At 35.0% G+C, this 22,407-nt stretch overlaps 2 protein-coding genes across 2 annotated transcripts; one reads left to right on the plus strand and one right to left on the minus strand.

Annotated features, from left to right (window-relative positions):
• Positions 1-2,740: 2,740 nt before the first annotated feature.
• LOC144435294 (WD repeat domain phosphoinositide-interacting protein 3) lies at positions 2,741-11,160 on the minus strand. Its single transcript, XM_078123888.1, has 10 exons — positions 10,997-11,160; positions 9,550-9,624; positions 8,953-9,054; positions 8,537-8,624; positions 7,258-7,352; positions 6,188-6,378; positions 5,663-5,748; positions 4,876-4,977; positions 4,164-4,285; positions 2,741-3,436 (listed from the first exon to the last, which is right to left on the minus strand). The coding sequence occupies exons 1-10, from the start codon at positions 11,061-11,063 to the stop codon at positions 3,330-3,332; spliced, it is 1,035 nt and encodes a 344-aa protein (XP_077980014.1). The 5' UTR covers positions 11,064-11,160; the 3' UTR covers positions 2,741-3,329.
• Positions 11,161-11,408: 248 nt separating this feature from the next.
• Positions 11,409-17,327, plus strand: LOC144435258 (enoyl-CoA hydratase, mitochondrial-like). The gene is made up of 6 exons (XM_078123846.1): positions 11,409-11,563; positions 12,450-12,644; positions 13,281-13,408; positions 14,412-14,616; positions 15,464-15,651; positions 16,140-17,327. Exons 1-6 carry the CDS (start codon positions 11,446-11,448, stop codon positions 16,203-16,205), a joined length of 900 nt encoding a protein of 299 aa, XP_077979972.1. The 5' UTR covers positions 11,409-11,445; the 3' UTR covers positions 16,206-17,327.
• The last annotated feature ends 5,080 nt before the right edge of the window (positions 17,328-22,407 follow it).

The raw sequence follows: 22,407 nt of genomic DNA on the forward strand, positions 1-22,407 counted from the left end.
ATGGAACGTTAAGCTAAGCTTAGAATGCAGTGCAAAGCATTCTGCTTGCTATCTTCAGGTATTCTTTTTAACCAGGAAAAAGTGACTCTCGTACAAGTAGCATGGATTACTAGTAACATGCAAATTTCCCCCAGTTAAATATTGTCAGCAAATTTATATAAAAAAATTAGAAGACTGAACTCACAATTCATTAGACTGAATCAAATTTTAAAAATTCAAACTTGTTAAACTGACAAATGATGATGGAAATACATAGTACCAATATTGCTATGCTAAATGTGATATGTAAGTTTTGCAGCTGCTTATTCTATCATTTTTGGCCATACATGTAGGCTGCATACAAATATTAAGCTTTAGTTCAATACATGGGACAAACATACAATTTACCATGGAAACAGATACAGTGGTAGAAGTGAACTTTTGCAATGTTCAATTATAGTTTATAAGACATTTTTAGTAATTCATAAAGGAAATACTAGTAACCAGACACCTTTTCCTCAAAATTTTGACAAATTTCCTCGTTACTGCATCATTTCTATTTTCTTCACCTGTCCCACAGACACCTACTTTTTCACTTGTGACAATGGCACTATGATTACAATGAGTCACGATATACAAATATACATACAATAGTTCTGAACTTGCAAACAAAGTACCACACAACAAATTTTACAAAAAAAAAACCCACAAAAGATTTTTTTATTTAAATTCACCCAATCATAAAACCAAAGGATTTTGTTGTCACTCCATAGTTTTGTATTCCAATTTGATTTTCTGGAAAAATGACTGCCTTAATGAAATTAGTTTGAATGTTTGAACAATTCAATTTACCAACAATACTTTCAATTGTCTCCATTCTTGGCGAAAAATGACAAAACCTTTACTGCACCATAGTTACACATAACCTGTTTATACCAACAACAACAACAACAACAACAACAACAACAACAACAACAACAAAACTGAGACAATGTAAATTCTTTGGGAATTGTCTTTAAAATATTCCTGTAGTCAAGGTTGTTTGAATATGCAAGTGATTCTTACCGTAAAGTTCAAAAACTCTACAGACTACAAATAACAATCATTATTATATTATGTTCTAAATGGTATGTACATATTTTCATGAGTTGTCTCAAGCTCACATTTCATAACATATATTTGTTCCTGTACACTCTGCACATAATGCCTAGGGGGCCAATCTCAAGCCTTAGTAAGGGTCTCACTGATTGGACAGCAGAGTACGCAACTTTACTTTCATATTATAATAATTAATAATAAAAGCAACACATGTCACTTTTGCCATTGTTTTCTGACCAGCATGACTCTTTGAAAAAAGGCTTCAAATTACACCTATGCATGAAGTGTGCCCGCTAAGCCAATTTGAGGTGCCAGTGACGCACACAATTTCACCAAAATTTGGCGTTCCCCTACTATGTGGTGACTCACAAAAAATGCCAGTTTTTCTTAGTTTGACTCACAATAACAAAATTTGGCTATCAATGTCATTAGAGGGCACACTATGCATGATTGTACTAAGTTCATGTATTTGGTACAGACACACCATTTAAATACGGGCAATATATGATAAAAAATGTGGACAAGACAAACTACATCATATTTAGGGGTTGCCAAATGAAACTAAATGTATCAGGAGGCATTGTTTTAAGTAGACTCTCTCACAGTCCTCGTGTGACTGCGACGCTCCATGTTTTTGCGAAGCCCTGAGCATTGCAGTCACAGGTCAACGAATAGTTATCTCTATATGGTCGATGCAGGCACACAGTACAAGGTTATTCGAGTACGGTCATGGAGTATGTTATGTAGATGGTACCGGTACATACAAAATAATTCATTTAGCGTTAACTTTAGTAAAGCGAAGCTCCGAGTACTGTGAGAGAGTCTATGTTTTAAGTGGTGAAAACATCAAGGAGGTTGATGTGGTTTCTTTTGTTGGAATTTCTATTAAAACAAAACATTTTTCTTGGTCTGCTCACATTCATAAAATACTCTCACATTTCCTCATATTACCTTATGGCCTTGACGTTTGGTGTAATACTTATTCAGTCACACTTGAATTGTTCGTACGATATTGTTTAAATCTTCCATGGACCATTCAGCTCCATAGTTTATTAAGTTGAAAATTCTAGATGTTTTCAAACTTCATAAATATTTAGTAGACTCTTTTCTTTTATGGTTTGATCCACCAACAATCACCGCATTCTTTGTATGATTATTTTAGAGTTACTAGTCACGACTATGATACTCAATTCTGCTTATATCAAAATCTATACCCATATCATGAACCCAGGTCAATTTTCAATTTATTTTTCTGGAAAGACATCCCTGTCAACATAAAATGTATTAACTCTTTATATCGTTTCAAACAAACCTTCAAACATCTACTGGTGCAGTATAACTGATAAACTGTACATTTGTAATTTAAATCATGTGTACATAATACGTTATATATTTTGAGTCATATTGAGTACCTTGCTGTGAATTTCTGTATATAATATGTGAGTGGACAGGCCCAGACTAGCTGTAAGCTATTTCCTGACTCCCCATTTACCCACTGTTATAATTAATATTTTTTTTAGGTTAATAAACTAATATTATTATAATAAGCTATATATTTGGATGCATTAAAGATGGACTTTCAACTGCCAGAAATGCACCTACACCTTTTACCACATCACTAACAACAGTACTGTCACATCCCCCTCCCCTCCCCTCCAGGATAGAGCAATATGGGAATAATTTGCATACCAAAACAACACACTGTTATGTTACATTACTTTCAAGGAATCACAGGGTGGAACCAAATTTATGCCAGGCATCCTGGGACAACCCTGAACAGTATAACTGCGAAATGACTTTCACTGAGTTGTTTATAAGAAAAAGACAGAGGTATATTACAAGCCATGCTTGGTTGGAGGGAATAATTGCAGATCAAATGAAACAGAATCAGCTATACATTATACAGGCTAAATGTTTAACGCAATCACCAATTTACAGCAGGACTTCAGAAGGTTTATTTAAATTAAATTAAGTAAACATTAGATATCACCATGCCAAGACATATGCGGAAATGGTCCCAGTGCAGCAACAATAAACATAATTCCATCCTAACCATTCAAAAAATAATGTTATGTACATCGCTTGAAGCTCACAAAATGAAATAAAATCAGCAGTTGGACTCAGCTGCTGCAAATCCAAATGATTTTGAAACAAACCTACATATACTTTGATAATATTCTTATTTTGTTTGCATTGTTTGCTGAAGCCTTTTTACTTGTTTTACTTCCGAATCTCTTTTTTTGATTGTTTATTTACATTGCATCGTCCGTCATCTCAAGGAACTGTGCATAAACATCTCGACTACATTCTCCCTTGCTGTTGAAGACGAATTTGTAGTAACTACCATCGGCACAAATAGCTGCAAAAAAAATCCAAAAGATAACTTTTTTAAAGTGGTGCAAATAAAGTTTATAACATTTCACACCAGGATATGGATATTAAGTATATAAAACTTAATTGAAATGTTGTAATATAATATTACTCTTGATGCATACCTTTGATGACAATACAAATTTGTCATCTAGCATTGGTAGTATAGCTGACAGCATAATAGGGGGTTTCCTCAACATTTTAATTCACATATTCTGAATTGATTATTTCATTAAAATAGTTTATATTATAAATGTTTACAGCAAGTGATGGTCAAGTATGCTACAGCTGCCTTTAACCCCTCCCTAATTCCCTCTTTTTATCACATCATACCATATATCATATCATATATCACATCATATCATATCATAAATACAATATATCATATCATATATCATATCATATCATAAGTACAATATATCAGATCATATCATAACATATCACATTAGATCATATCATATCATATCATATCATGTCAATCATATCATACCATATCATATCATATCATGTCAATCATATCATATCACATCATATTATATCATGTCATGTCAATCATATCATACCACACCATATCATATCATATATATCGTATCATATCATATCATATCTCATATCATATCATATCATATCATATCATATCTCATATCATATCATATCATATCATATCATATCTCATATCATATCATATCATATCACCTTCAAAAGAGGTTACATACCTATAACTGAGTTGCTGTCAGCACCAAATGCACAGATACAATGTGATCCTCCAGGTACTTGAAATCTGGAAAAACTCCACTTTGAACTGAAATACTTTGGAAGAAAACTGGCGGAGGCAAGGCTATATTAACAAGAAAAGAGAGATAATTCAATTAGTTATGCACCTTGTGATCTTTAACATTGGAATGCTGTTACTTTCCTTATTGCACACATCATCTTGAAGCAAATTTCACATTTATAAGATGTATCTATAAGTATATCAGTATATCATGTTGAAACAATGACTTTTAGGACAATGTAAGTGGTTTGCATTGGGATTATTTGGGCCGGGCCTAAATTGGACCAAAGTTTGACTGACCCAAAGAACAAGTGGCAGTACTTTCTCCTGGCTTTCGCTGGAACAAGTTTTATACCAGTCAGACTTAGTGCCCCCATTGTCAATTCATAATTTCGTCTGTGCTAGTCACCTTAATCAGGATTATGACTATTCAATAACACCTATGGTGAAATACAAAATGTGTATCATGCTCTCATTTCTATCGCTGTTCATCACATATATAAAACCAAATGAACAGTATAAAAAGTAGAAATATTGCATTGCAACATATGTCAGCCATTTTGGCTGAAGGAGAGCAAGGACAACAGTGTAACAACAGTGGTGGTAATTATGTAAGTCCTTCCTTGCCCGTAAAATACTGACATTACATTTACCTTGACTGTTTATTCTTTTTTGGATCTTCAAGGGCAAATATGTGAACTGTTCCATGGTCACTGGACACACAGAGGAGGGAAGAGTCCTGATTGAAATTTATGCTGTCAAAACAAGAAGTGAAGTAATACAAATAGTATTAGAGATAGTGACATTGAGAAGAGATAGTGACATATATGTACATTGTTGCAATCAATCAACTGAAGCATATTTTTTACAAAATATAGTTCACAAAGAGGTGGCAATTGGGATGGCACTCACAAATGAATTAAGGAATTGTCATGCTGTACATATATTTACATGTGTTTTGCTATTATAATTAACAAAGAGATTGAGCAGGAGGGTTGGTGGTCCTCTTCAACTAACCAATGAATTGAGCCATTTCTCATTATTATAGTTAAAGTGGCCATATGGATGAAGTTTGGGTACTTATTTTGGACTTTTCATTTATAAAACAATTTTATCATGATCAATGTGAAACAACATAGACCAAGTCTGTGTTTGTAACTCCATACATTGCAAAAAGCTACAGACTATGAAAAGTGTGTTACTGTACATACAATAACAAACATTTTACACATTTATTAATCCTTTGCAATTTATTGAGTTACAAACAAAGACTTGGCACATGTTGCTTCACATTGATTTTTCAACTAGGATGCCATTATAAAATAGTTCTATAAATCAAAATCCAAAATAAATACCCCAATCTTCATCCATATGGCCACTTTAACAACTAGATGGGGGTGGGAAATGAGGTGGGACATTTACACATTCTCATCCACTTACCAATAAATGGAGGCACTCCCTGACCCTCTCCTGAGTTCTTGTAGCTGTGATCCAGTACAGGTGTCAAAAACTCTTATCAAGGTGCCCTGTAAATGACAATTAACAAATGGTATCATTTATAAATGAAACTTTCAACTCACAAAGTTAACATTTTTTGGAAAAACAAAACCCTAAAATTTCACCGATGTCTTACCAGCATTGTCAGGGATATACTACAATGGCATGTTGTCATGTGTCTTGCTGCTCCAAACAAAATTCATTTTTATAGTTAAAAAAAATGTAATTTGTGATCACCTAATTATGGTGTTGAAAAAACTCTTTAAAATATCTGATTTCATTACTTTATATTTATGTCATAAACTAACAAACAATTAATATTTCAATGTTTACAATCTAAAATGAAAAAGAAAAGTGCCAAAAAGTCAAAGAAGATGACAAACTTGACTACCTAATTATGATGAGAAAATATTTGTTGGTGATATTGCCTGGGTTGAAATGGTGACAGCTCTACACAACAAATCTTACCTTATCTGAAGCTGTAGCTAACTTGGATCCTTGAAGGTTTAATGCAATACAACTGAGAGCGGATTCATGTGCTGAGATATCTACTGGAGGTTTTTCTGTATTGGCAAGGTCTATTATCTGCACATGGCCTGTCCGTCTACCTGGAAATGCTAGTAGTGAATTGTTGCTGTTCGGACACAGTTGGCACAAACCTGGAGACGCAATAACAAAAATTCTATGTCATCTTTTTTGAAGCGCTAAGCATAAGATAAAATCAATTTTAAAACATTATATAATGACCAATAATAAATTTTCAAATCATACAGAACCAATTAGTTTCCCCCCTAAAAAATCTCATCATTCTTTGAAGTCTTATCTCTCAGACAGTTTTGAGCAAAGTTCTCATAAAAGCTAGGGAGTAAATGTGCTCTCTATCAACAGTGTTTTTTCCTTGTTTTCCACATGTTGACTGCCATCCCGTCTACTGACACATTACAGTATTACACATTTGACCGTACACATCCCTGCAGATCCACACTTCTCATATCCTGGCAGTCTGACAGTGCAGGACAAGAAGTGTGAGGTCAATTTGATCACACATTCTGAACCAATTTTAGTTTTGCCAGAATAAAAGTGGACAACGGAACATTAATCCCACTAACCAACAGTCTAAGATGGAACATATCACATTCATTGGAAAAATTTTGTCTCACCACACCTGTGGTTTGTATAAGACAAAAAATCCCCCATCTCATGTGAGATATCCTATTTCAGCCCTTTTTTTTTGGGGGGGGGGGTGGATTCTATTAATTTACATGTTGTATTTACTATCTCAACTTACAGCAACTAAATAATTTTGTAAGCCTGGTTCTCCTATAGTAATTATTATACTCTGCCTCAAAAAATTTAACATTAATTATAATGTGTGAAATTCCCTCAACACACATTGGAGTGGATTCCTTTTTTTTGTTGATTCATGGATATAGGGAAAGTAACTTAACCTAGATGATTACATAGATGTAGCTATACAGTGTATGTTATTCTAAGGGTGACAATTATGAAAAGATTTGCAACAAAGCAGATTGACTCACCTTTTGGATTATGGCAAGTTTCAAAGACATGCAGCTGTTGTGGGTTCTGTGTAAATGTGTAGACTTTTATCATGGCGTCCAAAACAACTACAATCCTGGTAGCAAAATAAAAATGGAGAAAACATTGAAAAACTTAGGAACTCATAAGATTTTTTTTCATTTGAAAAAAAATGCCTGTAGAGTGGAAAACTGCAAATGGTGTACATTTGTATGATGCTGAGGATAGCAAAGTCTTGAAGATGACAAGGGCTTATTGATATTAGTTATATTGAGTTCTTTGGGTTAGACAAACAGTTGTGTGGCAGAGGTATAGAAAAAGTTGGTACAAAACAAAAGAATGATCCCAAAGCGTCCTTATCAAGATACAACCAGTGACATGCAAGCATTTATAAGCAGAATGTTTTAGAAACAGGGGAAGTAAATAATTGATTTTGATTTTATAACACTTGGCACAGCATGTTGGAAGTACAGAGATAATTATTTTATTCCATCATTTGATAAGTACACTTTTATGGTCTCTTTACATAATAGTTCACATTCACAAACAAATTTCAAGTTCCCCTTGGATTTCATGTACACATAAAGAAGCCATAAAACTGTTCTTATGGAAAGATGAAATGTAATACAAGTCTCTGTACTTCCAACATGCTGTGCCTAGCGTTATTAATCCAATTCATTTATTTACTTTCCCTGTCTGTAACAAGTGCTCCTTGTAAATGCTTGCATGTCAGTGGTTGTAACATTTTTGTGGTGACCTTGGATTAAAACACAGCCCATGTTAGATTAGGATTAAAATTTGGATGTGACAAACAGTAACTATTGTATGGCAAAGCAATACAAATGTGAACAAAAGAATAATTTTCCTGTCTGTGTGTTCCTTGCGGTATACATGGTATAGATTACTTGGTTAATCTTAGAGCACTGCTTTCCTGGATGTCTGAACAATACAAAAAACATCTCTCATTTACACTTCTACAGAATACCATGGGACAAAGCTCTTAAGAAATGGTACTATGAGGTGATGATACCCCCAATCTGAGCGAGGGCGCTGCATTCTCAATTTCCTGTTTGCAGTCTGGAATGGTCAATTCTTATGACTCCATTGGCAAATAGTACTTAATGCAAAACCTTTTGCTGCATAGTAGCTGGACAGGTACATACATACATGTATCATACACTGCTAATCATGTTGTTACAGGATACCTGCTACTTGATTATGCAAATACACATCATGTTGTTTCACTGAAGTGGGCAAACAAAAATATCAGACTTTACACACCTGTCTCTTCGAAGCCTCACTGCTTTAACTTCACTGGAAAATTCAAGTTCTATTACATGCTTTTTCTTAAGGTCATCCCACACCATAACTACAAAAGGAGACAATCATATCAGAAAATATGTATAATTAACACCAGTGGTAACGACAGTATCTGCAGTGTTCCTGAGTAAAATGGGGTACAGACTGCAACCATTAACTGGGGGTGAGGGTAACATGATATACCTCCTTATATTTTATATTTTATATTATGGTATTTCTCATGTAGTGTTAAGTAAAATGCTACAAGTATTTTTTTTTTACCAGCCTGATGACAAGTAAAATGAAATCATCTCTTTCTCAATCTTACATGACAAATTTCTACTTTTGTGTAAATACGACACAACTTTGGAGAATAATATGCAATTGTTATAATTTACCTTTGTTGACGGGATATTTAGGATTTTTACCACCTCCGACTAATGCTAAGTAGTTACATCTAAACAGCATTTCTATATGACCAACTCCACCTTCGGTAAAATCTGAAAAAAACCCCCTAAGTTCTTTAGTCTTGTCCACTTTCATACATTTACAAATTGTGAGTACATGTGTACTTTTCAAAGAGACAACTGAAGATAAGTGAACACTGTTAAATCTGTGAACTAAATTTTGTATCTCTCTCTCTCTCTCTCTCTCCCTCCCTCCCTCCCTCCCTCCCTCCCTCTCTCCCTCTCTCTCTCTCTCTCTCTCTCTCTCTCTCTCTCTCTCTCTCTCTCTCTCTCTCTCTCTCTCTCTCTCTCTCTCATTTTCTGCTTGGTTTTCAAAACACCTGGGTTTATAGGAAAATAAGTCATTAAAAGAAACCCACTTTACTAAAGTTTATACATAATACATTTTGTTTCAATACTGCTTGTGTGTACCAATCTCCACTCTTGTCTTTTCAAACATATAAAATAGAGTACACACAAGTACTTACAGTAATTTTGTTCATAATTTTCATAAACTTTATTATTTATTACATAATATACATAACATACCTTGTCTTTCTTTTTCTTTGAGGGGATCACAATTATAAACTCGGAAACCACTTTCCATACCACATGCAAAGCATCCTGGGAATGAAAATAGATATTATTTATGGACTTGTTTTACAGAATGAATCTTGTTGATAGTATGAATACCGTTACATTAGTCTAGAGGCTATCCCGTGGCTTTGAATCATTCCCCAGAGAAGGAGGAGAAGGATTCAAAGCTATGAATAGCCTCTATGCCATACATACATGTATGAAAACAGAAACACATTCATTTTTTATACCTCAACATATCCTTCTATTTGAGTGATTGTTTGGGGCATTTATAAAAGTGTCCACTAATTACAGACATTACAAATTAAAGTTATGCTAGGGAGTCTAGCTATATTCATACTACTGACTATAACTCCTTATCTTGCTATTGTACAGTCAGTCCACTGTTTACATTGAGTGTTCTACTGACAAATTTGAATGGTAATCTTGGTAACTAGACACAGAACTATACATGTGCTAATTCAAATCAAAACTTGTAAAAACAAATACATAAAATTGCAAAATTATTTACAAGTACACTGGCCTATCATGGTGGGTTCTCAACCTTAACATGCACCTGGCATATTTACTGACCTTTTGACTCAGAATGGCAAATTTCTTGAAAACAGTCTAAATACAATTAACATATCCTGACATTGTGCAATAGACAAGTTTGTTAAACTTTTTGCAAAGGAAATAATTTTGTAGCATACCAGACAAAAACACATACATTTTGTTACAATGAAGTATAAATTAATTTCAATAACAACTCAGAATATGGTATGACATACTTGCAATTAAATGGTAAACAAAATTTACAATGAAATGAATCCCCCAAAAGTTAAATTGTGTCAACTGACAACCAGATACAACATAAAAAATTCAGTAGCAATTGTTTTAATAGCTACCGTATCATACTATAAATGTTTAAAGTCCATTTTTGCACTATTATGTGACATCCACAAGGGTACGAATACAAACACTTTGATCTACCTACATTTGGAATAATATTTTCTACCTTATTAGTATAGTATGGGGAACAAGTCATTTACACTTTTCCATCACACGTAAGATACATTGGTGACATTGGTCCACGCCCCCTTTTATTGTACCCGAAACATCACTAACAATAACGCTTGTGTTCTTACAATTTTGAGAGACCGCATCCGGAAGTAATTCGCACACTATGGGAGACTCGGCTATCGTTTAAACTAATGAAAATGATTAACGGAATTTTTTACTGCTCTAGAAAAATGTGAGAAGCTGTTTGAGTTCGCTGTTTCACCAAGTTTTTATTTTTTCACACATTTACATTCATCAACACACGATAAAGTTGCTGAACCCGTGGGCGGGTACCGGGGTACAGACCACACAGCAAATTTCCACTACAAGCAGATACAATCATTTTTTGATGACATACCTTGGTCTTGGTTGAATCCAGAGTACAGGAGCCCATTTCCGTGAGGATTTTGTGGTCCTAGGTTCATTTTGTCTTTAAATCAAACCTAATTACGATGTCTATAAAAGGTCAGAGACGAGCGATAGTGACATGTACGAAGTTCGATTTACAACAAGCATTCCACCATATTGGATTTGACTTGTTTACGTCCCTAAGTTCTTGTGAATTATTTAGATGGTGGTAACAGTTCAGGATGTGAATAGGAGAATTTTTCTGAGAACACTAACAATTCTCATATTGAAATATTACTTTAACGGATTCATATTAATAATTCCGCTAAATTAACACAATTTCGTTCCATACGTGACAATCTATCATCGCAAGTCATTTTCAATTAATTTTCATCAAGCCAAAGGGCCTTGTCTACATGGTTTTAAATACCGCGAGATTTCCACGTGAGTACAACCAACATGGCCAGTCTGCAGAAGTTCGCTTCAACTTTACTGAAAAGTGCTGCTGTAAATTCTCGCCGAGTAGTTGTGACGTCGTTGGTTGGTAGTAACAACTTGACCAGATGCATGTCATCAGGTAAGTAATTAGTTTTATTTAATTGCAGAAGGACTGTGGATGTGGCCACAGAACCGTGATGACGCAATTACTCGAAATTAGGTCACCGACCTTTGCTTGACTCCAATAGTCTTGTCTCGAGTACATGCAGTAGATAACAAACAACCCAAATATTTTTTTTTCTGAGAAGGACACTTTATCTGTGATTTTGGTTTAGAGAGCATGAACCCGCAATTTTGTTACAAAATTACTAGCAAGTATCAAATCTTGCACATGTTGCAAGGCTGTCGTGTGATAGCAAGGTTAAGCCATTCACGAAATCGTGATATCCGATCAGTTTGTCGATTAGTTACCCCACATGTACACTTACTTACATAATATTGTGCAAACAATGAGATGGCTTTTTTTGTCCACATTTCTCTATATTATCACATCTAACAAGTCTTTTTGAAATCATTTAGAAAATTAACATGTCAGTTTACAACAGTACATGGTATCACTATGAAGAGATAACATTGACTTTAAATCACAGCGACTTACTAACGGATCATGTAGATACACGTGAAAGATGCAACTTTACCTAAATATTGATAGGTTTAAGTGCAAAGTTACGTCATCGATTTCCACAGGTATATTCAAATAGCAACTATGATGTATGTGTGTGTGTGTGCGCGCACGTGTGTGCACGCATGCATGTATGTATTGTGATTGTAAATTTGTGAGTATGCATTTTTCTTTCATTCTGTTATTTCTGAATCATGAAACGCACTTCTCAGTTTCGTCTCTTTGCCTCATTTAATTTATATGTAATTCGGTATATAGAGCAAGAAAAATATTGCGGAATGATATTTGATAGTACAGAACTTAAAGGGTGCAACTAAACATGATAAACATTTTGTGCTTGTAGGTCAGTATGAGCATTTACTGGTTGAGAAGACAGGAGCCAAGAACAATGTTGGTTTAATCCGATTAAACAGACCTAAAGCATTGAATGCTTTGTGTGATGGCCTGATGAAGGAATTAGCATGTGTCTTAGATGACTTTGATGCAGACAAGGATGTTGGCTGTGTTGTTCTGACTGGAAGTGAAAAGGCTTTTGCTGGTAAGTATTGCACTTCACAGAATCATGTCTGAGTTAACTTTTGTTCAAATGGAGATTATACAAGAACAAAAAGACCAACGCTGTGTGACATTCATTTGGCTACAAACGGAATTAGCTTGAGTCAAGTCCTGGTGAATTTATATAAGTAGGAGCCTTGAACACTACTCACTCCAGGATGATATACTTTGTATTAGACACCCATGTTTGTGTTATATTTTGCTGTATTTTCACTCACTTTGCTTGTAAAGTATGGTTGCAGGGAAATTGCAATACGTGTAATGTATTCTGTCGCACTTGCCCTTGTATGTGTAGTTTGGCCGAGAACACCATGACCACTCGATTAAGGACCACTTCAGATTAGGATTAAAATCTACACGAAAATCAGTTGTTTGACAGGACTTTAGAAAAAGTTGTTCCAGAACAAAGAATGATCCTATGTAATCCTTATTAATATAACTACATGCAATGACGTGGGGTTCAAATATTGCCCCTTTCTAAATACCCAGAGTACACCACTCTACACTTGAGTGTTATGGAGTTCTATCATTTTCAAACCAAGTTTTTATACAAACACCACAACTATTTCCCTGACATTGTGTTTATAGTTCTAATGCTGAGTATCTTATCTTATCTAAGCTGGAGCAGACATCAAAGAAATGGAAAACAGAACATTCCAAGATGTGGTCAGCCATAACTTCTTGTCAGAATGGTCTCGACTGTCCAATAACAGGAAACCTACCATAGCTGTTGTGAATGGATTTGCTGTAAGTTTGTCTTTCTCATGGACTAGATTCTCAAAAAGCATTTTAAATTACTAGTTAAAAATCCATAATTATCACCAATGACTTCACGATCATATTGTAGATATATAACTTTGTAACTTTGCAGACAATCTTAATCTATCAGTTTGTAACTTTAAATTGATTGATGCATTATAAGGGAAAGGATACCTTGTGAGTTTACTACATGTTTAATAAAAATTTAGAAAACAAGATGTAGTACATTGATTTCATTCACCTAACATACAAAAGTTAGCTTCAATTTGATCTTAGGCAGAAGTGATGTATGGGCCTTGCAAGGGAACCGGTGTCAAACACATTGTTGACTTTTTGTATTGCTGTACAATTACAATAACATAGAAATAGTCAACAATGCATTTAACTGAAGTTGCCAAACAAGGCCAGTATGTCACTCCGCCTATGTTCGGATTAATGTAAATTTGGTACTGAGTTGTAAAAGTGAATGAAAAAAAAATGCATTTCATCTTGTTTAACAGCCAAGTTAAATTAGTTAAGTTAAATAGTGAACTTAAATTAAAGTGGCCATATGGATTCACATCAGATATGCATGATGCAACTATGTTTAAAATGGCCATATGGATGGTATTATTTTGGATTTTTCAATTTATAAAACAATTTTATCATGCATCCTACTTGAAAAAACAATTTGAAACAACGTTGACCAAGTCTGTGTTTGTAACTAAATGTATTGTGAAAAGCTAAAAAATGTTTCAGAAGTTTGTTATTGGATGTACAATAACGAAGATTTTAGACATTTTTTAAATTACAAACAAGGACTTAACATATGTTGTTTCAGATTGATTTTTCCAAGTAGGAAGCCATGATAAAATTGTTTTATAAATTGAAAATCAAAAATAAATACCCAATCCTCATTAACATGGCCATTTTAAACATAGTTGCATCATGTATATCTGATGTGAATCCATATTCTCCAAACTGTTATAGTAACTGTTGATTTTACCTACAGCTTGGTGGTGGATGCGAGGTTGCCATGATGTGTGATATTATCTATGCTGGAGAGAATGCACAATTTGGACAACCAGAAATACTACTAGGAACCATCCCAGGAGCTGGTGGTACTCAAAGATTGCCCCGTGTGGTTGGCAAATCACTGGCAATGGAGATGTCACTCACTGGTGACAGAATCAAAGCTGCTGATGCATTAAGAGCTGGTGAATATTTACTTTCTGACATCATTCTTAGTTTTGAGTACAAAATAATGGTACCAAATGAAATCCACATAAGTTCCTATATCTGTTAATGGAGGTGCCCCCAGGGGTACATGTAGACAAGAGCTGGCTGCTGACAAAAACAACTACATTATCCTCACATTTGTTTCTTCACTTTTTAAACTAAAAGTCAATCTCTATTTCCAGTACTTGTATAATACATATCTGCCTATTTTTTTGGAGATCTTCTTCATATGTACACCCTGTTGTTTTCATTATAACTAGTAGATGGGATGTGGAAGGGGGTACTCTGTAAATATTATGGTAAAATGTCTACTTGTACCTGAGTTTCCCCTCCTGTCAACCATGTTCTAAAATTTTAGCAAAGACAAGTCTTGATAAAGGGAGAATCTGAAAAATTCACCATGTTTAATAAAAACTTGGAAATGAGATAAAATACACTTATAATTGCAGAGTTGGCTTCAATCTGAACTTGGGCGAAAAATTGATGGGGACTGTCATGAAATAAATGTCATTCATTCATTCATTCATTCATTCATTCTTGCTACTTTTTATTTATTTTTAAAAAATGAAAACTGAAATTATAACTCTAACTATAAATGAAAATTGAAGCCACTTAAGCCGATGATGTATTTATCCTTTTCTCTGCCCTTTCCCCCTTCCCCTCATCAAATGTAGTGTACTTACCAGACTAACAAACACAAGAGCACTAACTTAAAGGTAGCGTTTTGAGATGTGCTCCATACACCTACACAAGACTCTTGTTATTTTCTTGGAAAATTTACCTGATATGCCACTGATAATTAGATTTCTATTTTGATATTTGTAGGTCTCGTTAGTAAAGTTTATCCTACTGGTGAAGTACTAGACCAGGCCATTAAAACAGCAGAAAAGATTGCCAGTCAGTCCAAAGTAGTCACAGCTCTCTGTAAAGAAGCAGTGAACAGAGCATATGAAAATACACTTCAAGAAGGCCTGTTGTTTGAAAAGAAATTATTTTATGCAACTTTTGCAACGGTAAGTGACACTTTGTGCTCTCAATTCTGATGATCAATGTACATTGGTAGATATGGTACTAAAGACGAACACCACTCCTGGAAATAATATGCTTTCATAGAATTTGGGTTCTGAAAAGTCATTTTATGATTTCACATCACATAAATTTTGCTCGATTACCAAAAAAATACCAAATTTAAACTCTTGTTCACCTTTATCGTTCTATCAGTAGTATACTGTTGCGTCACAGGTTTTAGCACACAAGAATATGTATTAGATGAACAATACATATTCATGACTATTTATCTGAAGTTAACAAGCACTTGGGAGCCATAATGACCGCCTTCCCAAGGGACTAGTTACGGAGAATACTAAACTTTATTCATTCAAATTTCACAGATACAATATACTTCATGATTTTTTAATAAATTTATTTTCTTTTTCTTTTGATATATCAGTAGCTCTTCCTATGAAATACTAAACAAAATTATATTTTCTCTCCATTTCAGAATGATCGTAAAGAGGGAATGGAAGCATTTGTAGCAAAAAGACCTGCAAATTTCACTGACAGCTAATCAAAATAAAGTACATTGCATATTCCTGATGACATACTGGTTCTATTTTGACACATGCTTGGGTTTGGAAAAAATTATATATCATATACATAATAACTTGTTTATCATTGAATTCTGTCGATACTTTTCAGTTTATATTTTGGTATATACAGCTAGCTAGGGAAGTCTTTCTGTGTTGTCTAACAAATGATATAAAAAGATGGCTGAATTTATTACTCTGGGGCAATCACTTTCGACAAACTAAAACAGAAACAAACTAAAATTATTATTATGACATGTTGACATTAATTGATCAGATGTTGGTGTGATCACTCTCACAGTAGAATGGTTCAGTCTATGGGAAGACCCATTCAGTATTTTAGTTGTGTAGACTTGAGGTTTGGGGGCGGATTTCCAGTTATTTCAGTTCTGTGATTATATGGTGATTAAATTGACAACATCATGACGCCACTATCACCCATTTCTGCCAATGCTAGACCTCTGTCATAACTAATCGTATGAAAGTATTCATTGGATAATTAGAAGTCTATGTACAACTTGAATATTGTAACAGAACCCCATGGCATGTGAGTGCAAGTGTGGTGTACTCAGGATATTTGCACTTGTTCTTGCAGTGTTCTGTGCAGCCGTACTACCACAAACATAGCGAGTGAAAGTGCAGTAGAAAATACTGCAAGCATGAGTACAAATACCCCTGAGTACCCACACTGAAACTCATGCGGATGGGGTTCTCTTAATTATTACATGTTTATCTGAAACAGAAACTTTCTGTAAAAATGACACTGTTCAAACACATGCTTTCGTGAACATTGAATTCTCCAATTTGCATATCATTTGCATGCAGGTATGCAATATTGTTTTCAGTATTGCACTGCAGTGCAAATACCATTAGTATGCATGAGCACTGGTGTAGGTGAACTCAATAACAATACATTATCTTGTGAAGTTCGTTTCCCAAAACTCAACAAATATATCATGGAGAACTTTACTGTGACTGTCAAGAAGATTTGTTAAGAATAGCACAGAGTGGTTTTATAGACGTAAATGAAGGGAAAAATATGACGTGTTATGCGATAACTCATGAGTGAATACCTGATGTAACCAACAAATAAATGAATAAAGCAAGAAAATATAATTTTATTATCCATATTTGTGTGAATTATTGGATTGTTTAAAAGATGCATCTCAGTTTCACTATAGCAAGTGACAAATTTTGTTCATTATATAAAATTTATTTTCTATGACATGTGGATACCATTTTGGGTAGGGAACATCTATGTCTCAATTCCACCGGAGTAAATGACCAGCCCATCCACGTCACCCTTCTGCAAATGTTAAATACCAAAATCAGCTCGTGTTTTTTTGCATAATATTTTCAGATGTTAAAATGTAGAACGGGTTTGGATTGAAATTTACACTGCAGGTCTCAGAAAAAATGAATACCTCACCCACTGATTTAAACTGGAAAGTCTGTGAATGTATGTTATGTAAACCAACATGTATACACACCCACACACGTACACACACTAACACACAGACACAGACACAGACACACACACACACACACACACATACATACATACAGACACGCACATACACACACACACATATATATATGTACATATATACACGAAGACAATGTACCAATAAATATGCATATTAACTGAATAATTATGGTAAGGAATGGATAAGCAGAATTGTAAATCTATAAGTAATATTATCTTTTGTGTTCTGTGTGGAAACAGAGTAGTGACTACATCGGTTACCCAGCATTTGAATGTTTTTACTCAGAGTTCAACTTGATAATTCGAAATTATCGGTATGTCAACGAACTGCAAGTTTGCTGCAAGGTCAGTGCTATGCATAATACCGGGGTAGTAGTCCCATGTCTACACGGCAGACGAAGTAAAGTAAACTTATGTCACCGCCTGGTGGCGTCGTCACTTCGCAATTGGAAAGACGTATAAAGTATATGTATTACATCGTCGCAAACCACGGCCTGTTTTACGGCAACGTTCTTAACGAGCCTCCCAATGTTGTAGAAATAATAACTCTGGTTTGCGAGAATGATGTATTACGGCACAGACAAGACATGGAAACGTTGATTATGTAATTAGAAAATATGAAGATCTGATTAGCAGGAAGTAAGAGTGAGTATGATTTAGGAGATTCATGTACTAGTACATAATTATGAATAAATAAATATTGCATTTAAAAAGAGCTTACTTTTCTAAGTGATTTGTCATTGGTATCATTCACGAATGTGTGTCACGACGTGAAATGATCTATGCACAACACCGATGTGCTGCCACCAAGCTTTTAAGAACACAAGCGACACACCTTAAATACTCCGTAATCACGTGACATACAAGAACTCCGACGTGCCTTATAATAAATTCAAAACACATTTGCACCTTTCTAATTTGCCAAAAGGCGTTCTGGAAGAAGCAAGAGCAACATAACTGAAACCACCTGTAGCCTAAGAGTGAACGACTTATTATAAATCATACCAAATCGTCTAATTCAAAGGTAGGATTTACGATTATTTTCAAACTGTTACAATTTTAATAGCGTTCATATTGATTTAAAAGTTTGTTCTCTTAGTAGATTTGAACGAAAGTAACGATTCAAACCAATCTAAAATACCACACAGTTTTCAGACCAATGGCTATATCATTTGACAACGCGTTTTCCCATTAAAGTTGCTGGGGGGGGGGGGGGGTACCTGTCAAAAAAGTGGTCGTCGATTCAATACTAAAGTGTCGATAAAAAGTAAATTATGTATATGAAGAGGAAAATATACTATACGCGGTTTGACGTCATCTAAGGGAGAATATATATCTCGGTACTTCCCTGGTGAAATTTTCAATCGCTATGAAAGGAATGTCGATCGGTTATAGTAAATTACATTCGTCACATTTCGTTAAACGATGCGCAATGAAAAAAAAGGGGGAAAAAGTATTATTATTGACATACAGCTTGATAGATTTTTGCTGTAGGAACTATGTGATCAGTAAATACACCATACACTTCGTCGCTGTTTACAATGAAACATCCCTTCTGATCGACGGTGTGTGTTACCCTATTCACAACTTTTGCCAAGATCACGCTCTGTTTGTTCGAAATAATGTCAGCGATAGGCTATAATGCAGAGATGGTTTAACTATAGCAACAAAAGGGAAGTCACACTGAAAACAACAGAATCAAGAGTACATTAAAGTCTGCCTACGGGGATTCTTAGAAATTGTACAATTGTACAATGTAAATGAATTGTTTTCATGATACACGGTACGTCCACATGCGTAATGGAAATACTTCACGATGTACCAGTGTCATATGTAGCTATAGTTTCTTTTAGTTTTATATGAAGGTAAATATTGAAACAGGGACGTATATACAGTTTATACGTCCCTGATTGAAAGAAGGCTATACTTTGACATGACCTACAGGTGTAACTTCATTTCTTGCTGCTTAAATCCACGCCACAGCAAGCAATGTAAGTAAGGCGACAAGAGCTGTCTGCGTGCCTATCTGAACTAAGTCTTGTGTTTTGTTTTCTGTAGGGTTCCGAGTAATACCTATCTGTTTAAATGCCCGCCTAGCTCTCATATTGGTCACAGTCTGTGTGATACTTTCATGGTCTACCTATGTTCGTTAGTTTCCGCGCGCGCATACCCGTGCATATAACATGGTATGGAACACCAACAACGTATACGTAAATAAATAAATAAATAATAAATAAATAAATATAGATACGTGAGCGAGTGAGTGAGTGAGTGAGTGAGTGAGTGAGTGAGTGAGTGAGTGCGTGAGTAAGTAAGTATAAATGAATAAGTTGCAAAAGTTGGTTTATATAGGAATAACCCTTAGGCCTACACATAGTAGTAGTATACAATAAATACATTGTCATCTCCCTACACGGTTTATTCTTCAAGTCCGCTTCACGGACAACTTTGCGGAACTAAAAATGTGTAAAGGCTCTAGGCAATCGTCATGTTTGCATTTCATCATACCTTGACAACTTTTGTCAGGTGCTGTGACATTGAGTGGACAGGTAGACAATTCTGTTTAAATTCAGTTGATAGGTACCATGGCAACACGGAAACATGTCTTTTGACTGCTTTCAAGTAGCATACGCTTGTAAACTATCTCTGAAAGAGCGAAGATGCTCTTTTGTTTGGGAAAGCTTAACTGGAAGATGATCCTGGCTCCATGCTTTGTTATTTTGTCCTTTATATCAGTCTCTTAAAAAAGAACTAATATAATTTTATTTCATACAGTACCCACCTCGAGAAAAAGCAATCATTTTACAAGTGACTAACTTACAATTTTCCGTTTGTCTAGATCTAATTTTGTGTTAAAAGTTTTTTTTTCGCAGAGCGAAGACACTAGTACTGACTGTTAATTTCAATACTATTTGTTATTGTGTTCTTGTATTATTTACACTTTCAATTAATGAAATTCAAAATACAGAGGTTGTAATATTTTACAAACTATGTTAATCAACAGCGTCCTCCTTGGCAGATTTATGCAGATATATTGCAAACAAGTACAACCCAGTTCAGCTATTTGGCACTACTTCAATATATTTTATTTCTTCCCAATTGGTTACACAGGCACAGACTCAATACTTTACCGTCAGTCCGGTTCAACATGGCTAACGTGGTTGGAATAATAGTGGGTGTCTTTTTGGCCATCGGTTTGGTAGTAGTTCTCTTCATTTGCTGTGTCTGTGGATTCGAAGAAGGGTGCAAGGCTATGCATTGTTTGTGTGGAGCAGCCCAAGTCGGTGTCGACGTAGCCGGTGTTTGTTGAAAACCATATCAATATGCTCGCTCATTATATTACCCTTTCTCACAACAACTCTAAACTGTGTACTTTATCATCAGATAGCATATTCTATATACTTATACTTTCACATATGTACGACTGTTGTAGTTTTTGATATCAAATAGAAGAACTGATTCACCTTGACCTTGAACATAATTGATCTAATTCCACGCTGCCCCTGATGACGACTGATCAATGCGGGTGTATCTGTGTACTAAATGAGAGATGAGGATGCAGTTATAAGCCATCACGACAAAAGGAGCCATGGTATTAGTAACGCGCCTTTTGTATATTCTTTACTATTAACACAAGTCTATCGAGATATTTGATCATGAATACTTACATTTAATGATTATGTTTACCAGTTACCACAACTCTTTCTGAGAAGACTTTACTTCAATCCGACTATATTAACTGTCACTCTTTCACTCTTTTCAGAGTTTAGCGTTTAGCGTTTGGTCTGTATATTTTCTGAATGTAATCCATGAACATGGTTTATATTTCCTACCAAGTGAAGTTTATATATTTATATCTGAGCAAACAAACAAACAAACAAACACACAAACAAACAAACAAAACAAACAAACAAACACACACACACATGAGAGATTATGATATTGTCAGATCTACAGTGAATATAGAAGTAGTCTAGGCTGCAGTTGTAACATAAATAAATTCGTGTTATTCTTGTTCGGATACATTTAAATGGTCTTTTGCTTTTAGAGTTTTAATACTAGTATCTCTAAACCACAGACCCTACACGAAAACAAGGTTGGCTCTTTTTTGTGAAAATGCGTGACAGCAATTAATGACCAGCGAATTCTTGGATTGAAAATCGTGACTGATTTTATCTGAGCTATGTTCCTTTATGGTAAGGGATCTCTCTTAATTCAGTTTTCAAAATTGGTAAATTCGGCTTAGAAGAGGACTACAGTACACTTGGGTGAGGCATTCTGGGGAAACAAAACAAACCTAGGGGTTCCTAGTCTCTTTAAACTCAGACCACTATAGTTTTGTACAGTGGAATACTTGAGCAAGATGTTGTATATTATAGGGTTGGTGTAAATGACCTTTTCTCTACGTCCCCAAAGCTTAAAGATTAGAGTGATGTACATACTGTATGTAATCTGTCTGCCTGACGTTTGTGCCAAAACGATTCTATTCCCGCCTTTTCGTGTCAGTATTCGTCTATCGATAATCGAATGCCAAGGTACATAATTTTTTGTCACTCCAGGTGTGTCGACCCAATCACAGCCCAGTCAGGGGTTTATAAGCGTAGTGTGCTGGTGGGGCTCCTCCTTGCCGTTTTTCTTCCCGCCCTCGCCCACCCATAATTTATTTACTGTTTGCTGTGGTCATTTGACATGTATTC

The sequence above is a fragment of the Glandiceps talaboti genome, chromosome 5 (assembly GCF_964340395.1).
Source record: "Glandiceps talaboti chromosome 5, keGlaTala1.1, whole genome shotgun sequence".
Classification (NCBI taxonomy): Eukaryota; Metazoa; Hemichordata; class Enteropneusta; family Spengelidae; genus Glandiceps; species Glandiceps talaboti.

Coding starts and splice junctions, on each gene's coding strand:
- LOC144435294 (XM_078123888.1), bottom strand. CDS start 11,063: ATGAACCTAGGACCACAAAATCCTCACGGAAATGGGCTCCTGTACTCT. Junction 9,055..9,549: donor CAAAGAAAAAGAAAGACAAG/GTATGTTATGTA, acceptor GGTTTTTTTCAG/ATTTTACCGAAGGTGGAGTT. Junction 8,625..8,952: donor TAAATATCCCGTCAACAAAG/GTAAATTATAAC, acceptor CTCCTTTTGTAG/TTATGGTGTGGGATGACCTT.
- LOC144435258 (XM_078123846.1), top strand. CDS start 11,446: ATGGCCAGTCTGCAGAAGTTCGCTTCAACTTTACTGAAAAGTGCTGCT. Junction 11,564..12,449: donor GACCAGATGCATGTCATCAG/GTAAGTAATTAG, acceptor TTGTGCTTGTAG/GTCAGTATGAGCATTTACTG. Junction 15,652..16,139: donor TTTATGCAACTTTTGCAACG/GTAAGTGACACT, acceptor TCTCCATTTCAG/AATGATCGTAAAGAGGGAAT.